We start from the raw sequence: 17,430 nt of genomic DNA, 5'->3' as shown, positions 1-17,430 counted from the left end.
TATAACACGTTTGAAAACGTAGAGTTCCCAGTTAAACGCTTCCTAGAAGCAGCTCGCTGACGGCAGGGTCGCTCTGTGCAGGCCCTGCTGTGTTTCCCCAGGGCCCGGGGCAGTCGGGCCGCTCCGGCCGTGCCGGTGCCGGGCGCGCGGTGGCGCTGAGCGGCCGCGGAGGGAGCGCGGGGCTCCCATCCCGCCTCCGGCAGGATGATGCACTTGCCTGTCCTTGTCCCTCTTGTTTTCCACTCCCCCTCGGGGTTTTCTGCTTTGTTTGTATCACGTGTAATTTATGAAGGCTTTTTTTTTTTTTTTTTTTTTTTTTTTTTTCCTGAGATGCGCATTTCTGGTTAGCAACTGCATGGAAAGTACTAGTTTAGTAAGGTTTAATAAGAAAAAACTGTTAGGAACCGAATCCTTTCATCACTTCAGAAAGGAAGTGGATCTTCCAGTGTCTTATCCTAAAGCTAAGTGCCTTCTCTCCCGATTGCAGTAGCACCTAAAGCATGCTAGATGGTGCACATAGATGTGGAATGCTTTAGGTGAATCCAAGCTTGAGGCAGGCAGCAGGAGCTTTGCCATTCACTTCACTAGGGTTGAAAGCTCACAGACTCAAAAGAAATACATATGTCCATCTGAAATACATCTTCATTTATTTCTTCCCCTTTTAGTCCTTTTGAACAGCAAAACTATGAATGTTGCAAAGCCACAGGATAAACAAAACAGCATATAAAGCATCTTTCCTAGGTCAGCATATTATTCATCCAATATCCTGTGTCCTCACAAGTTGGAAAAGAAAGCCCAGTTCTTCATCAAATTATAAGTAAAACCATGTGCATGGGAGAGTAATTGGCAGGAGGTGGGAATGCCTGTGGAAACTTGATCCTGAAATTGCTAGGTATGAGAGTGAATGGATCAGCCTCCAAGTTCATTTGTCAGTAATGTTGACACCTGTACAGGTGTCATGGGCTAGCTGAGACTTCGTTCTGCACAAAAGCTTTTTGAAACATTTGAGGAGTAAGCCCTCACATGAAGAAAATACAGCTTAGGGCCGTTTGTTTCAATTCTGTCATACGTTTGTAAGCTATGAAATGTAATAGTTTGCAGAACTTAATTATTTTCTTGTAAAGACTAAAGCATATAAAAACTGAACAAGCCAGAGTTACAGTAAAATACTTTCAAGTTTTATATCTAAAGTAATTGCTTTGAAGTCACAGCCTTAAATTTTTTATTTACTTTTTCTGTTGTTGAATGTAAGCCATTTGCCAACTTGGAGCATGAATGATTTAATATCATACTGGCATATAATAAACTTGCCATTGTAATGGAGTTAGAAACCTAAGGTTGGCACTTCCATATGCAAATTGCTGACTCAGGACCTGAAGTTCCTGTGATTTGGCTAAGCTGAGTGGATTCTGTTGTGTCTGTTCTGTGTAACAAACTGGTTTTAATCCAAGTGAGTCCCCTTTTTTGTTATGCATTTTTGCAAAGTTGAGGATAAAGTCTGTGAAGAGTACTTTGCATCTAATTACTTGCTCCGTGGTTACGTTTTTTCTTTCATTGCTGTTAGCTGAAGAACAAAAATACTGTGTGAAAGTAATCCTATACTGTGGTCATTACTGTAGCCTAATTAAATTTCAGTTCCTTCAGATGACTGCCAATCGTGTTTTGATTTGACCTCTATCCTTCATGACATTGTTGATTACATATGCTCCTTAAAATCAGGCTTTGACTTGGCTTTCTAAAGCCTTCGCTTCCATTTGCTCTTCTATTATGAGCTTTAATTTTTTTTTAAAAGGTCACAGTGTATCATAGGGGCAAAGCTCAGCTGTAGGGGGAAAGATCTCTCCAATAAGCAGATCATAGGTAATTTTCCCATAGAAACTAGAGGCAGACAAAACAGCTCAAAAGGCTGGTAGTTAGCTCCAAAGGTTAATAGTCCTTAAATCAGAGCCAGTGTGGTTTTCAGTGTTTACAAGATACAGAAAAAAGGTATCATTTTCAAGATATATGAAGGTAGTGCCCAAATGTCACCTCTGCTGCCCAAAGTCAGATACAGGAAAGAGGAAAGCATCTTAGGAAATGCAAATGGAGTAATTTTATTAGAATATGAAGAATTAGGGTTATTTTGTGCTCTTATTTCTTCCACAATGCCTAAATATTAGAGTTTTAGACCTACTTAAGTAAAAATATGGTTACTTTCTAGTTGTAAGATAATTCCAGAGACGTCAGCAGTCTTGCTTTCATCTCATTATCCTTTCACCTGGTCATAGTGGTGAGGAGCACTCACTCATCTCATCCTGGGCTGGCAGAATATTACACCAGGAAGATGGTGTGGCCTTCTGCCCTGACAGATGCAGATCAGCCATTTCCCTCTGGGAATCACCAAACAGATCTCCAACTTCTGCTAAGCATGTGCAGGGTAGCTGCTATCTTCAGAGTCCCCTGCCAAAAGCTTCCCTGAGGACGTTAGTGTGGCCTGTATCTTATCAGAGGCTGCTTGTCATTTAGAGCACATTTGTTTTTGCCCAAATCTCAGTCAGTCACAAAGTGTGGGCTGTCTGTTTCTTAACGAGTTCAAGCTTGTGCTGGTGTCACCGTGACTCTAGTGTCACCAGTGTGCTGGTGGCAGCATGACTGCTGTGCTCCCTATAAGCTCTGTAGAGGTCCTGGTGCTCCATGATGCAGGAGCTCGGGGAACAGTGTGCTTGGAATCACTCTGTACAGTCGTGTCTTCAATTTCCCCTAATTTTGAACCAAAGCAATATCTCCAATAGACTTGCAAACTTCCTGTTGATTGCAAATTAATTAGTTTTGCATGACTATCATGTTTTTAATTCCATGTAGATAATTTAAGAAATCAACCCAAGTGTGCTTTGGTATGAAAGACACTGGTTAAATGTTCAAGTTCTTTTTTCTTTTCTCTTGAGTTTTGGGGCAGCAGCATGAAACTAATGAATTAAAACCAGAAGAATGTGTAGGATGGTCTGTGTGTCAAAGTGCAGATAAGGTGGTTCCTGCTTTGTGTCATGGCAGAAAGTGCTTTAGAAAGCTGCATCTTCTCACAGAGGGAAGTAATCCTCAAGGGAGAACATACATCACTTGCAGACATCCTGTGATGGAGTGATGGTTTACTTAACTTAAGAATCCCAGATGACCAAAGCCTGTCTGCTGTGATTTCTTAGTTATTGATGAAGAGTTAGGCACTGATGTCCAGGTCCTAAAACGGATCCTTACAAAGTTCACCACATTTGTCACTGACTAAAAGAAGCCTATCACTTAAAGTTGACATTGAAAAATAGTGATAAACTGCTACATGAATAATGACATGTTTAATGCCTATTAATCTTACTCTAGGCCCATGTCTCTTGTACTTGAGGGTCACTGTGGTATTGTCTGCTGAATTTATTTTTTTCCTAAATTTTCTGAATGATGCAAGGATGGAAACATCTAACTGGATGCTATTTTCTCTTGAGTACTGGTTCCTTGTGAGGGTACTTATTAATCAAAATTTAAGTACTTATCATGGAGAGATTTACTTATCACAGAGAGATTTACTGTTGATATAAATTACAAGCTTGTAAATGGACCAATATATGCTTTTTTTCTAAAGTAGTAAGGAGCTGTGGAATGTAATATTCCCATTTCCAAAAGTTGGAGAGGTCAGTGCTGTGCATGTTGCACATTGTCAATTGTAGTAGACTCCGCTTTGCCCGTGGGAATGACAGCAAAGAAAAAAGAATAGAACCGTTTGGATGTGGTGACTTAAGTTTCTGACTCTTAAACATTATTGTTATGATATAAAAATTCATCTAATCACCATTGCATTTTCTGCCATATTCTAGAGAGACTTTAACTTAAATAGTCCTGATGGCATATTACTTCATTATCTAACTAATTATTGAGTATGCTTTCTTTTGAGTGGAGAAACAAGTGTCAGTTATTTTTTATGTTAAAGTCTTTTTATAGTTTTATAGTCTTAAGGTTACAGTAGCCTTTACATAACTAGTTTGTCTTCATTGCTAAGTGTGTCCTTTTTGCATAAGGAAAAGTTGATCTTTTTTTACATCACTGGATGAATCATTGGGTAATATTTCTGATTTGCTTCAATGCTTTACACTATTTGCACACAAAATGGTGAGCATCACCACGTTCTGATTCATTCTAGTTTAACAGTCTTGATTTGGAAGTTCAATCTTCCTGTCTCTGTAAGTCTGATTCAAAGTATGAGATTGTTTTGTAAGATTGCCTTGTCATTCTGCTGCTAAGCTTTTCCCAGCTGTCCAGTAAGCAACACAGCTAAGTTCTATTGAAAGACTGAGTTATTAGTGCAGTTTTAATTAAAAAATCTGAGATGGAGACAGAGGACTGAAAGATGCCCAGCTCCTACCTTGATATTGCAGACCTTGTGACTCTCATAAACTTTCAACTTAATACAGAGTAATGATCACTCGTACATTAGGCTAACCTCAATGACAATGTAGCAATAGTTTGTGACCTCACGTCACACTTTGGTAATATTTAGTTTCCTTTCTGTAGACAAGCTGGATGAATAGCTCATGAAAATGTCTGTTGTATAAAGTCAGTAGTCTACATAATTATTAGTTTTGCTTCAGCCCCATAGCTCAGTTTGGAAATGCTCTGTCAGAGACAGAAGGATTTCAAGCTTACCAGCCTGAGGAGCCCCAGCGATTGCCCCAAGAAGCACAGCCAGCTTCTGTTCTGTTCCACCACAGAAGAGGCAAACATGTGGCCAAAACTGTTTTGTTAAACTGAGTGCTCTCACCAGTGAATCTGGAGCAACTATAGATCAAGACATTGATTAGTAATCTACTAGTTCAACAGCACAATACACAGTTCCCATTTCTGAGGCTAATCATTGTTAGTAATGCTAAAATACTGTTGCAGTGCTAAGTAGTTTGCAAAAAGAACTGAAGTGTTTTCAAATAAACTGTCTTCTGCTACTGCCTGGTTATGTTTAGTGTGAAATAAAGGTAATACTGTTTCATGCAGGCAGCTGACAGCTTTGCTCAGGTGTGCTATGAAGGGATTAATAATTACTATGGTAGTAATACTTGCAACAAAGTAATTTCAGTGATGGCAGCTGTGACTTGGTTTTTTTCTGTCTAAGATTTTGTTCTTAATTTTAGTATGTTTCTACGTCAGGCTAAATATACAATTTGGAGGTGATTGTTCCTGTTTAAGAGGTGGATTTGCCTACAACAGGGAAAACAAAACTGTATGTTTGTAGGAAACAGGCTGCTTGATGTTTTCTTCTATTATTGGCATGCAAAAGGAGATCAAACTGGATGCAAATTTAAATGTCATGGATTGCAACACATATAAGAAACATAACATTAAAGGACACCTACTACAGTGTAGCATCAGTTGGTATCTTCATTCAGTCTAACTGCTGGTAACTCTTGATCATGTCAGCTACGTTCTGCAAGCTTGCATTGTAAAGGCTGTATATTCTTAATGATTTGTGGATTTAAAATGAACTATTATAAATTCCATTTAAACTTTTCAGGATTCTGCAGTGCTTTTATTACACTAATGAGGTAATTGTTTAAGAATCATTCACATGATTCATCCTCCTGCTCAGCCTTTTAAATAAAACCCAAAACTTTTGGCTGCTGAAACTCTCCTGACAAACAATATTTATAGCAGTTTGACAGCAGGATGAAGAACAGCGTTTGTCTTTGTAACAGCTTAAAGAAAAGACCTTTCCAGCACCCAGCCATGCAGTTACAATCTTGACCTCTTTCTTTTACTGGGAACATACATACAGCATACAAGCAGCACCTCCCATGTGTTTTCTTGACCCTTTGACTGTCCATTCACTTCCCATCTGTTTTGCAGCCTTAAAGGAACAGAGGGGGCCCTCTACTTATAAATCTGTCTTTACAGCTGACAAATGATGTTCTGTCTCTTTAAGGGCAGCCTGGGTGGTTTTGCCTTTTTTTCCTTCCTCCCCCCTTAAAACTAGCTTTCCTCTCCCCCTTATCCAGAGGAAAATGTGGTATGTGAACAAGAGGAAACTGGCAAAAAATGTGATAGGTAGTTTCAAAGGATTTTCTAAAATTCAGCAGGACATGACCTTGCAGTGATCAGGGAATTACGGCAGTGTTTGCACGAAGCCTGAGTAAGCGTGTTGCTGCAGGTAGCTGTGGCTGGGAAGTCTTTCTGAGCACTCTTTGGAGTGCCTGGGAGTGTGCTGTCTATACCATTTTAACTATTTTTGCATAGCCCTTAGAAAATCAAGGAATGTATCACAAAAGGCTGAACTCCAAAGAGATGATTCCCCCCCCCTCTTCTGCACCTGACTGTTCATAGGGGTTGTATACAACTATGGAGTTTGTGTCTTAGATAGCCCTAAGGTAAAAATAAGCTTTCAATAGAAAACTTTGGATTGACATCTCTAGTTTTAATGGTGTGTTTCTGGGCATTGTGATGAATTCTGACTGACAGGGCTTTCCTTTTTACTAGAGGAAAGATGATGCATTCACAGCAGTAAATTCCAAATTTCTGCTTCTGTGGTTAACTAACCATAACACAGAAGTAGCACAGCAAGTAGCGAGAATGTTTATAGGCGAGGAAGGGATTAAGAAAGGAAGGAAGATGGAAAATAAAAAAAAAAAAGGGAAGGGGAGAACTCAAGTCTAAACACAGTCCAGAGCAAAAGGAGTAATAACCATGAACTTTCAAATATGAAAGCCATGTAAACAGTAGTTGGAGATAGAAGTCACTTTAATGTAGAACAGGAGGATTTATAATAAGATATTAACACATTTTTGTGGTCATTTCATACTGTAGGTTTCATCAAAGTGCAAAATAAAGATTTGTGTCTAGAAAGATTTTAGAATTTGCTTTATTGTTGCAATTGAAATTTGATCTCATATGTGCACATTTGTAATTGAGAAGGGAATGCATTTTGATTTGCCCAAAGTACTCATGTACTCTGGCACAGACAGACATGAACATCTTTAAAATTGTGCTAAAATTATTGGTTCCTTACAGGTAAATACGTATTTAAATGTCTCAAAGCAAGTTTATCTTCAGAACCATAAGCAAGACATGTTTTGTGGGCAAGGCCACATCTCTTAGTAAACCAATTAACACAGATGGAAAATACAAGAAAACCTTTTCTTGCCTCTAGGAGTGTGTTTGAAATAAATCAGTAATATACTTTGCTTTTGTAATTTGTGTTTAATATTATTTGGGATTATTAGGCATTACCTGAGGAGATTTGTTTGATAACTTGCTTCAGTTATTTCATTTTAGCGCTGTTTATTGCTACCTAAGCTTGAGTGTCTCAGGCAGCAATCAGAAAGCAAACCTTCCTTTTAAGACTGAAAATTTCAGGGGGGTTCCCTTCTGCCCAGCTTATGATAGTAGGAAAAGCAAACTTTATCTGTGCCTGTGTCTTTCTGCATTCACAGTGTATTCTAAATCCTCATTACAGTTCAATTAGTCTGGTTTTGAGCCTTTTAGATTTGGGATCACAGGATTAATGAAAAGAAAATGAGCGGGTAGCAATATCATTTCATATGGAGATAAGGAGAGACTGAGCATGAATGAGGATCTCAAGACATCTGAATAAAGAATTTCCTCATTCTGTCAGTGAAGTTTTATGGGATATGGAGGGAGGATTATGGGAATTTTCATGAGCAGATCAAGAGGTATAATGAGTTGATGTATGAACTAGCTTATCTTTTAGGTAAACATGGGGTAAATGGGAAATAGAATAACTATTCATGGCCTCTAGGCCTGTGAATTTTACTGTTCTAAGATGGAAACAAGGGCTTAGTTACAGTTATTCTTCATTGATTTGATTTTTGATCAGTGTTTAACAGGTGCTAGAAGAATTGCTTATTTGTAACTTCAGGTCTGCATTAGCAAAGAGCACATCACATCATCTTTCTAGAATCCAGTGTAAGCAATATGTGTATTAAAACTTACACAGTGCCTTGCAATAAGAGTGTAACTCTTTTGTTAAAGTCCCTTTTGTGACATGGGAGGATTGTACAAAAGAGCTTGGGCAATTCAACCAGTTACAGGCGTAATTTGTTAGCAAGCTGAATGCTTTTAATATGTGGTTTACTTATCCTTGGAAAAACACAGTATCACTAAGAGCAACAGGTCACTTTTTTTCTACCCCTAAATTTACTTCTGCAATAAGTATTCTTACCTGAAACCCAGATGATTTTCTGTGTTTGGCATGTTGATAAACTTCCTTCAAAACAAAATGTACTGTAATTTACAAGGGTAAACGACTGATTGTTTGATCTAAATGTCAGTCAAAATCCTGCAAATGTGGGTACAGAGCTTGTGCATTTCACAGAGGGAAGAACTTCCCTAAAGTTGGGTAACATCTGATTGTTGAATTATGAGGATGAATAGTTGTTCCACATGTTGCTGATGAAAGTGTAGACAGTTACCCCTGCACTTGCACTCATCTATTAGAATTCTATCCAAGCACTTATATTTACTAGTTTATTAAGATGAGTGTTACGTAAATGCATAACTCTCCCTCAGCTTATTTCAAAAGTGACCCAATTCAGCAGACTGTTTCTCTGTGCTACAGGATGGACTTGCAGGAAAGTGTTACAGGTTGCCTGGGATCTGCTGCTGCAAAAGGCTTTACTGTGGCTAAAAATACAGGGCATAGCATGAATAATTGTAGCTATTTGGCACTCATTGTAGCTGTTCTTTTTTAAGAATAGCCAGCATATTATTTCAAAGTATTAAATTACCTCAAGACCTCATAATTATTGCAGTTAAGTAATTATTTCAATTCAGTCCAAGTATAAAAACTAATAAAGTGCTCATAGTATGCAGTCAATTCTAGTATACATGTTCTCTGAGCAAACACAGCTGATTCAGTATATTCTGGTGGAATACATATTTGCTATCCTGTTATTTTAATATGCCTTCATCAGAAAATTAGAATAGATTTGTTGGCACAAACCTTGTTTTAAGGGTGAAATAATAATTACAGGTTTTTGCTGATGCTATTAATTTTCAGAGCTGGAATATTTCATTAGCAAGAGGTTGAGAAAGGAAAATACTTGCATTTAATACTGCTAAATCTGCCTGCTTTCACTGGTCTAATGGCTTGATCAATACAAAGAACACACTTGGGAAAACATGTTGCAATTGGGAAAAAAAGTGCCACAGAAAGCCACTGAAAGCACAACATAAAGAGATCTTTTGGGTCATGAGATCTCATCCCCAGTTATCACGGGCAACTGCTGTTCATTTTGGAGAGCAGGGTCCAGGATTAATAATTTCTAAACCCAGAATCATTATAGAATATTTTGGGTTGGAAGGGACAGTAAAGATCATCTCATTCCAACTTCCCTGCCACAGTCAGGGGCACCTTCCACTTGACCAGGTTGGTCAAAGCACCATCCAGCATGGTGTGCTCGAAAAAAATGTTAATTCTGTTCAAAATAGTAGAACATTGTTTCAAAGGCTGATTTTTATAAACATTCGTAGAGAAACAGTATTGGAAGCTGAGCCTAGTAGTTGCATAAATAAGTGCCATAGAAAGAACATTTTCTATACATAGAGGTTTATGAACTGGCATGCAATGCATATTCTTTTTTTTTCATTTAAAAAGATAGTAGTGAAAACACTTTGAATGTGCTCAGTAAGGAGAAGTGATCATGGGACTACCTTTTTTTTCACTGACAGCTTTCAAAGATTCTGCTGAACTGAATCTGAATTTTTTTTTAACCTGGTAGCTGGTAAAATCAGCTACTGCTGTTTATTAATTTCCAAGGTACAGTTTTTGCCCTCACACCGACTGTAATCTTCATTTAATATCAAAGTGCCATTAAAAAAAATCAGCTGAAATTCAAGAAGCTTCTTTGGTGTTTTCTTTAGGAGTAAGAGTGTGATCCAGCTTCACTGTACTTCTGTATGTAGATAAGCACCACTGGGGAAGGGCACGCTGAAGTGTTGAAAGTGTCAGTGGCTTTCCCTTCATCACATAAGAATTGCAAGATAAAGGCAGCTTGAGGTTTCTTCGTACTCGTGCAGGGTATCTTTCATACTTTATTTCAAATGCTAACTAAAATTCTCTACTTCTGTTAGAACAGGACTGCAGGAGTTTGTCGAGTTGTTATTACTATTACTCTAAAATGGATTTTATGTTTGTTTGTGGGGTTGTCATTTTGTTAGATTAAACTTTTGGTTCCCATAGCTACATTAGTGCTCTCTTTGGAGGTCAATTTTTTCCACTTATGCTTACATATCCCATTTAAAGCTGATTGTTTTATTTTTCTTTTTGTTTTGTTGTCATTTCAGCTCAGCAAAGTTGATAACATATGGTATTGATGAAGAGAAGAAAACATAAATTTTTTTTAACAAAAGCTCAAACCCTGTATCTCAGACAAGGGAACATATGTCTTTAATACAATAGTATTTTTAGCTTGGAAAAAAAAATTGTCTGTGTTTACGCTCATCTAACTTATTTTTGTCTGTCCTATTGCTCTACCCCTGTTTCTTCATATTTCTGAAGTGTGTGTTTTTCATGCCTATAATCACACACAGAAGGAGCTTCAAATGAGGATGTGGTGAGAGAGAAGCAGGAAATCTCACAGGCTTTGGATTCCAGCTGTGTTCTAAATCTTGCTTCATAAGCAATTTAATAAATCAAATAGGTTATATGATGACAAGTGTAGTATGGAATTGAGAAAAGAGTGGGAAAATGCCTAAACCCCTGGATTTTTCGCAATCAATTTTGTCTTTTCGTTCCTAGTAACTATTTGTAGTTGTGGTCAAGTCGTGTTTTGGTAGGGAAGTAAACTCCCAGATTTAGTTTTTGTAAATGAGATTCTGCCCACATCCATCTGGTTAAATGCAAGAAAATAAAATGCAAGTTTTAAACATTCTTAACACCGTGTGTGCCCTTTGGAGGAGGTGTCTTGAATACTGACGTGTGGTTCCCTGAAATTTTCCTGGCTGAAAGGGCATGAGTTTTAAACTTTATTTAGAATGATTAGTGGGGTTTGTTCCACTTGTTGTGGAGAATGAGGACATTTGGTTAAAGAAGAAAGGGGCTAGTGGGCATTATTTAAAACCTAACAGCTTCCTGTGTATAATAAGTTACAGTAGTTCTGCTGTGCATGATCTGATGGAAATTTCAGGTTTTTCAAATACATTTCTAGTATTGGATTCCTTCAGTAAATTTTTGAATTATTAAATTAGCATGACAATCATAAAATATATCTGTAGAAGTTCTTCAAACAGGACAGGGTTTCTTTCTTTCTGATGTAGGAAAATGTTATAAACCTCTGTAACTGAGAAACAAAATGCTTAGGGTAATATTGATGACAGCATTAATTTTTGTTTGTGTTTGCATGTTTTTGTTCATGGTTTTTGTGTGGGTTTTTTTTTTTCTTTCAGTACCTGTCCTCAGGCACTTAATAGTAATAGGTATTTACAGTGATCTTTTTATTTCCACTAGAAAAAGTTCGGGAAATCCAGGAAAAACTTGAAGCCTTCATAGAAGCCCTCCATCAAGAAAAGTAGATTGTTCAAGCAGGTAATCATGTTTTGATCATAAAGAGATTGCTATATATAAAATTATCACTGTCATTTAAATGCATGTTTTCTTACAGACTTTGTGAAAATTCCTATTTGTTTTATTCCATAATCTGGCTGCTGCTGCTTCTTGCTTCTAATCTGCAGAATGATACTTGCTGCTTTTACACTACAAGCAGATATGAAACTTAGTAAAAATACAGTTACTGACTGCTTATTTAAGTACTGGGAATCACTCTCAGTTCAACATTTTTATTAAGAGAAGAAAGCATAACTAGCTGGAATCAAAATTAATAGAACACTTTCCTAAGGAAGCATTTTAGTTCTTTTGTTTTTCTTAAAGATATTGTATATTGTTAGCAAAAATACTTGCATGCAGATAATTTCCAAATCTCATTTCTATTAATTCTCAAATCCATAAGCCCAAGTACTGTCATGCATTTGTACATATTTTAAAATAATTGTCATTCTGTTTCAACAGCAACTTTACACAAGAATGCAGCCTTCTCCAGGATACCTTGCACAAAGACTGAAATCAAATGGCTTTTGTGTTCCATTCTCTTTCCTGTCTTTTGGGGAGCACCCTGAAGTGTTGAAGGAGAAAGAAAATAATGTCTTATGGGATTGAGAAGTTCAGTTAAAATCCACCTGCTTATTTAATTTTTGAAGCTACATGCACAGAAGAATCTGATTTGTGTACTAATGAGATAACGTGGGAGCTTGCTGAGGTTGTACATTTAAGGGTTTTTTTTCTTGAAAGGGAAAAAAGCTTTTTATTTTTAGTATGTGTCTTGTATGGTAGAGCTGGATCAGATTCATAAAATGATTTTATCTGTTGTCATTTTCTTGCCTGCAGATGATGCTGGAAGTTTGACATAACGTTTTAGGATTTGTATGTACATTAAAATGCCCTTCTAAGTAATGCCATTTGTATTTGTTATGCTCTGTGTTGAAGCATTTGCTGATCACTGTGGTACAGATTTAAAAGCATTGTATTGAAATCCTGAGAGGAAGTGGAGGATTTTGTTAAACTCCTCAACTATTGAGAGATGTCAGCCAAGCAATTCTCGTAGTTCTTTCACCTGAAAGCACAGACTGCTATTCAGTGACACCGTAAAAGGTTTAGGCTCAGGAAATAATGTCAGCAGCTGCTCCTTTTACCTGTTCTTTCCTGATACTATGTTGTTACTCTTGAATGTCAGCCAATTACATTTCATTTTTGGGATTGCACAGACTCAGATTTCCTTGTTAACTCCTCCCTTCACCATAGGTACAGAGTAACCTGATGGAACATGTGTGAAATGTAAAAAAAAAAAAAGAATGTACAATTCCAACTTTCTAACAAAAAAAGAAGAAAAATGTCATTAAGTTCATTTTTACTAATAGCTACTGTAAGACCAAAATCGCTTCTATAAGAATGTTATGCACAAAGTACTTCCACACCCACTTTATGTCTATCATTCAGCAAAATTAGTAAGGCACTGAAAACTGTCTTTCAGTTTTGCCATAGAAATGTTACTTCTGATAAATTTAAGCATGATACAAGCTCTCTATCATAGGTAGTTAATCTCCACCACGTTTTCTCTGCCTACACTTTGCCACAAATGATCTGGATACACTTCTCAATTCTTGTGTGGAAGAAGGTGTTAGGCCTGAAACAGTTTGTGTTGCAGTTGTGTGATTATGTTCATTGAAAAACTGACTGATTTATTTTCTCTTTTGAAAAGGCAATTGATTTTGATATGTAGAAATGAAAGGAGAGGAATCTGAATGTTTTCCAGCAGATACTGCTTTGGTTTGCTCTCACAGGAAACAATACAAAATTTGGAAAGATGTTCCCCAAATTTTTGGACATAAAATATTCAGCCATGTGGACAAAAAGCTAACATACAGCTTAAAATTTTGTTGAAAGGTTAAATATTTCAGGGTGATCTAATTGAATGTTTGGAGATTTTGTTTGAAATTAATTCCTGAAAATGAGTGCTTGAGAACTGAAAAATGAAAAAAAGGCTTGTGTCATGACCATCCTCTGAAGATAACTTCAGAAATGTAAGTTTGCACAATTTTCAAAGCAGACACCTTTGTGTATAGCAAGTGAAATAAGTCTGTACTTTGTAAAAAAACAAACCAAACTAAGAAACAAACAGAAACTTTTGCATTTACCTAAAGATCACTGTTTGAAACTTCTGTGTAATGTAAATGTTGCAAAATATCGCATCCAGTGGCCCAATGTTCATTTCTTTTAGTGTGATGTTCCTATGGGTTTAGTTCCAACTTCTTTGTGCTGCTCATCTAAGACTTAGCATGATGTATTCCATGGAAACTAGGTATTTATTGAATAAAAATGTAACTGAAGGAATAATAAAACGTGGGTTTTGAACACGGTGCTATTGCACCTAACTAAGAAGCTACTTTGACCTTCTTTTTCTCATTTGTTGAGTTGTGAACAAGTGTACATTAATGATATCAGTATGTTAATGATATCAAAATGTCTGAGTCAGAAGGGCTGTGTCAGCGCCAGGTTAGCAGTGACTGTACAAACTGTTTACTATATAAATTAATCTACCATTTATGTAATACATTTACACAAAGATCTTAGGTCCAGCAGCATAAGAAGGATGTACTGAATATTACAACAGTTTTGAGACAGAAAACATGATTATTTGAACTGCCTAAAATTCATATAGTACTGAAGAGGATGTTATTCCAAATTGGTTTGCCCAAGTTCATGATAATTTTCTGTATTTTGTAGGCTACCTTCAGATTCTGGATACAGTGATTTATTGTAAGAAGCAATGACTAATCTGTAATTGCTGTATCTTTTTAAGCTTAGGGAGGAGAATCACCAAATGTAAACATTGTTGTTTCATAAATGAATATTTCATTTCCAAAGCATATTCATTACTATCATGTAGATATGCTAAGTTATTTCTTGTTTTTATAAAATGAACTGTTTATGAGCCAAAGTTTAAATACTAATGGCCAAGATGTATTCTGACTTTTTCATGGAAAAGGTACAAATGGTGGCTTTTCAAATGCCATTAATTACTCCTCAGTGATTACTAGTAACCTCATCCTATGTTATCAGATTAAGAGAAATTAAAATCTTGGAAATGTTTAGAAGTGTAAAAACCAACCATGGTGGGTGAATACATCACTGAAGTTTGTGGTTATTTCAGATGCACTGGTGTGCTCTTTCACCATCAAAGCCACACGAATCTGGTTCTTTGCTGAGTATGTTTTTGAATGGAAGCTGAGTTAGGATGTAGTTCCAAGGCTAAAGTTTTAGTGAATTTTCATGTATCTTTAATGTAGCTTAGTCATTCTTAACAATTATATTAAAAAAGATCTAAGAGATTTCATCAGTTGAAATATTGGGGTCTCTAAACCTGACCCAGGACCCCTTGAGTCAGCTAAGAACTCTTTGTTCTCAGTGGGATTTGGTACTGGAGAGATCTGTGGGATGTTCTTATGTCAGGGAAGATATTGCCATATGAATAGTCTGTGTAGATACCTCTGTGTTCTTGCAGAGTTGCAGTGTGAGATGTTTTTAGACTGTTTGGAATGTGTTTCTGGATCCTGAGGTGCTTTAGGGAAATCTTCCAGGAATGCTGCCTTGCACAGATAGAATGTACAGTGATGAAGTTTACTCAGATTCTGGGCATACCCTTGCGAGAACTTAACATTAATGGCCATCTGAAAAAATGTACCATATTAGTGACTTACCATATCCAGGGAACCTTTTTCTTTTTAAATGTCAGTTTAAAGTTTTTGGATCCTGTTCTATTTTTTAATTAGTTCAGTAATCCATCTCCCCTTGCAGTGATCTTTATAGACTGTGATCAATCACTTGCTAGTTTTTATTCAGTAAGATAAACTAAATGCATTAAAAAACCCTTGCAGGATGGGTTCTACACAGTCAGGTAACTCCTAAAGCTGTAGTTTCACAAGTGCTATGAGTTCTAGATGGCTGTTGTCACAGAGCTTTCACAGCATATGGCTGTTGCCAGGAATTTTTTAGTATAAAGTACTATATAGAAAGGAAGACGCAGAAATGGTACAGAGATTGTAGTGGTTGTTTATACTCTGGTGCTGGAATGGAAAACCCATGCCTATTTCTGTGTATACAAATCTTGCTTGCATCTGCCATCACCTTAAAGCTGAAATTATGCAGGCTGTTCTTCTGTAAGAAGTGCTGAAAGTCAGAGATATGATTTTAGTTTTGACTAGTATTGATTCAGGAAGTAGTTCGAAAGTACTGGTGAAACAGGTCTTGACCCTATCTCACAAACTGTTCTAGAAACATTTCTGAAATGGACTCTTATATTTCTTGGGATTGGCTTTAGGTGCTGTTCCAGTGCCAATACCAGAAATGTTTCTAGTCTGATATGCTGAAATGCAGTTTATTGTGCATAGCTGCAAGCTCTTGTGTTTGTGCTGCAGAATGTTGATAGAAGACTTTATTTGCTGCTCTTGGGAGTCAGTAGGCTCCAAGAGCAGTGGTGATTTCCCAATAGGATTTTAAAACAGCTTTCTAAACTATCCCTGGTAGTGACAACCAGCAAGGTGAGCTTTGTTCAGGTTTTTCACCCAAAGGACAACAACAAATTTTTTGAAGGTTAGTCAGTGTGGTGCAATAGCACCTTGTCTTATATCATTAATAATATAGGGGAAGATGTGAAGTTTGAATTAAAGGATTGTTTTATAATAAGTTTTAGAATAGAAGCTTGAGTGTTACATCCTCTGTAACCTTTTAGAGACCTTTTCAGGAAACACCTGGGTGAGCATTACTGGACAGGACTGACAGCTCCCACATCTTTAGAACTGCAAAGGATAAGCGTGTTTGTGCTGTATTACTACCAACCTTATAATTTAGAAGTGACATAAACTCCAACTTGGACTGAATCTGCACATTCATGTTTCATAAAGGATCATCTCTTCCAGACTGCTGGAAAAAAAAACCAAAAACCAGTAAATTGTTCAATAAAAGCCTCTTTAGATCTAGATATTATTTCACTACAGAAATCATAACTGAAGACCATTTTCAGTTCCGTTTTAAGCAACTGCCCTCTCTTTGCCAGCCTCATGAAGTAAGTATTAAGGTAATAGTATGCCCCCTATATTTAGGAACATTGGAAGCAGTGTTTGCCTCATGTCCACAAGCCAATTGCCTGTAGCTTTTGATGTTTAGAGATGGAACATTCATTGCAGCCTTCTTTACAATGCGCCTGTTCTGGTTCATGTGAAAATCAACATCCTTTTTTGTGTTGCTGCCTGACAGGATGCTACAATACTATTAGCATTTGCAAAGGGTTTGCTCCATCTAATAGTGCAACTCCCAGATCACAGGCTGCTCAGTTTGTGTTTCTCTATTATGTGAAAGACACAAAGAAGCTGAAGGCTGGCAAAGGCCTGTCAAATCTTGTAATGTAGCGAGCGACCCCAGAGCTTCATTCTGCTTTATATCATTCCTTGTTCCTCATCCCACCCCTTTCCTTGAATGGGCTCTGAGGTAGGTAAATGAATTCAGTGGTATGGTAGGCGGATGATTTCTTTCTGACCTTGTTCCTGTACCATTTGTTTCCAGGCTTGTTGGATGGAAAAGGACATATCTGAACCTTTTGTTTCAAATAATTTTCTCGCAGGTTGGGGAGTTAATGCAGACCTTGTCTGAACTCACCCGAGCGGAAAGTGCTCTGGGTACAAGTCTTGACACGCTTGGTCCCTTGGAATTGCCAGATTAAAGGAGAAGGCAGTGATTGGAATTCTTTAGCATTTGGCATTGCTTAAACACCTGGACACCTTTTTTTCCCCTAGTATGCACATGTTTATATCCTCTGTCGTGCCTTGGAACATCTGTCTTAAGAGCAGTCAAGAAGCAAA

At 37.3% G+C, this 17,430-nt stretch overlaps 1 protein-coding gene across 4 annotated transcripts in view; it reads left to right on the top strand.

Moving 5' to 3' along the window:
- OPA1 (OPA1 mitochondrial dynamin like GTPase) overlaps positions 1-13,958 on the top strand; it is a 51,065-nt gene extending 37,107 nt beyond the window's left edge. For all 4 annotated transcript variants that reach the window (XM_014888842.2, XM_014888840.2, XM_014888841.2 and 1 more), the window contains 2 exons: positions 11,471-11,548; positions 12,029-13,958. In XM_014888842.2, the coding sequence (XP_014744328.1) occupies positions 11,471-11,535 (65 nt within the window). In that variant the 3' untranslated portion in view covers positions 11,536-11,548; positions 12,029-13,958. The remainder of the gene's footprint in view (positions 1-11,470; positions 11,549-12,028) is intronic.
- The last annotated feature ends 3,472 nt before the right edge of the window (positions 13,959-17,430 follow it).

This window comes from Sturnus vulgaris, chromosome 10 (genome assembly GCF_052056855.1).
Source record: "Sturnus vulgaris isolate bStuVul1 chromosome 10, bStuVul1.hap1, whole genome shotgun sequence".
In the NCBI taxonomy this organism is placed as follows: Eukaryota; Metazoa; Chordata; class Aves; order Passeriformes; family Sturnidae; genus Sturnus; species Sturnus vulgaris.
The sequence above is the reverse complement of the archived record's forward strand: the minus strand, read 5'-3'. Positions and strand labels throughout refer to the sequence as shown.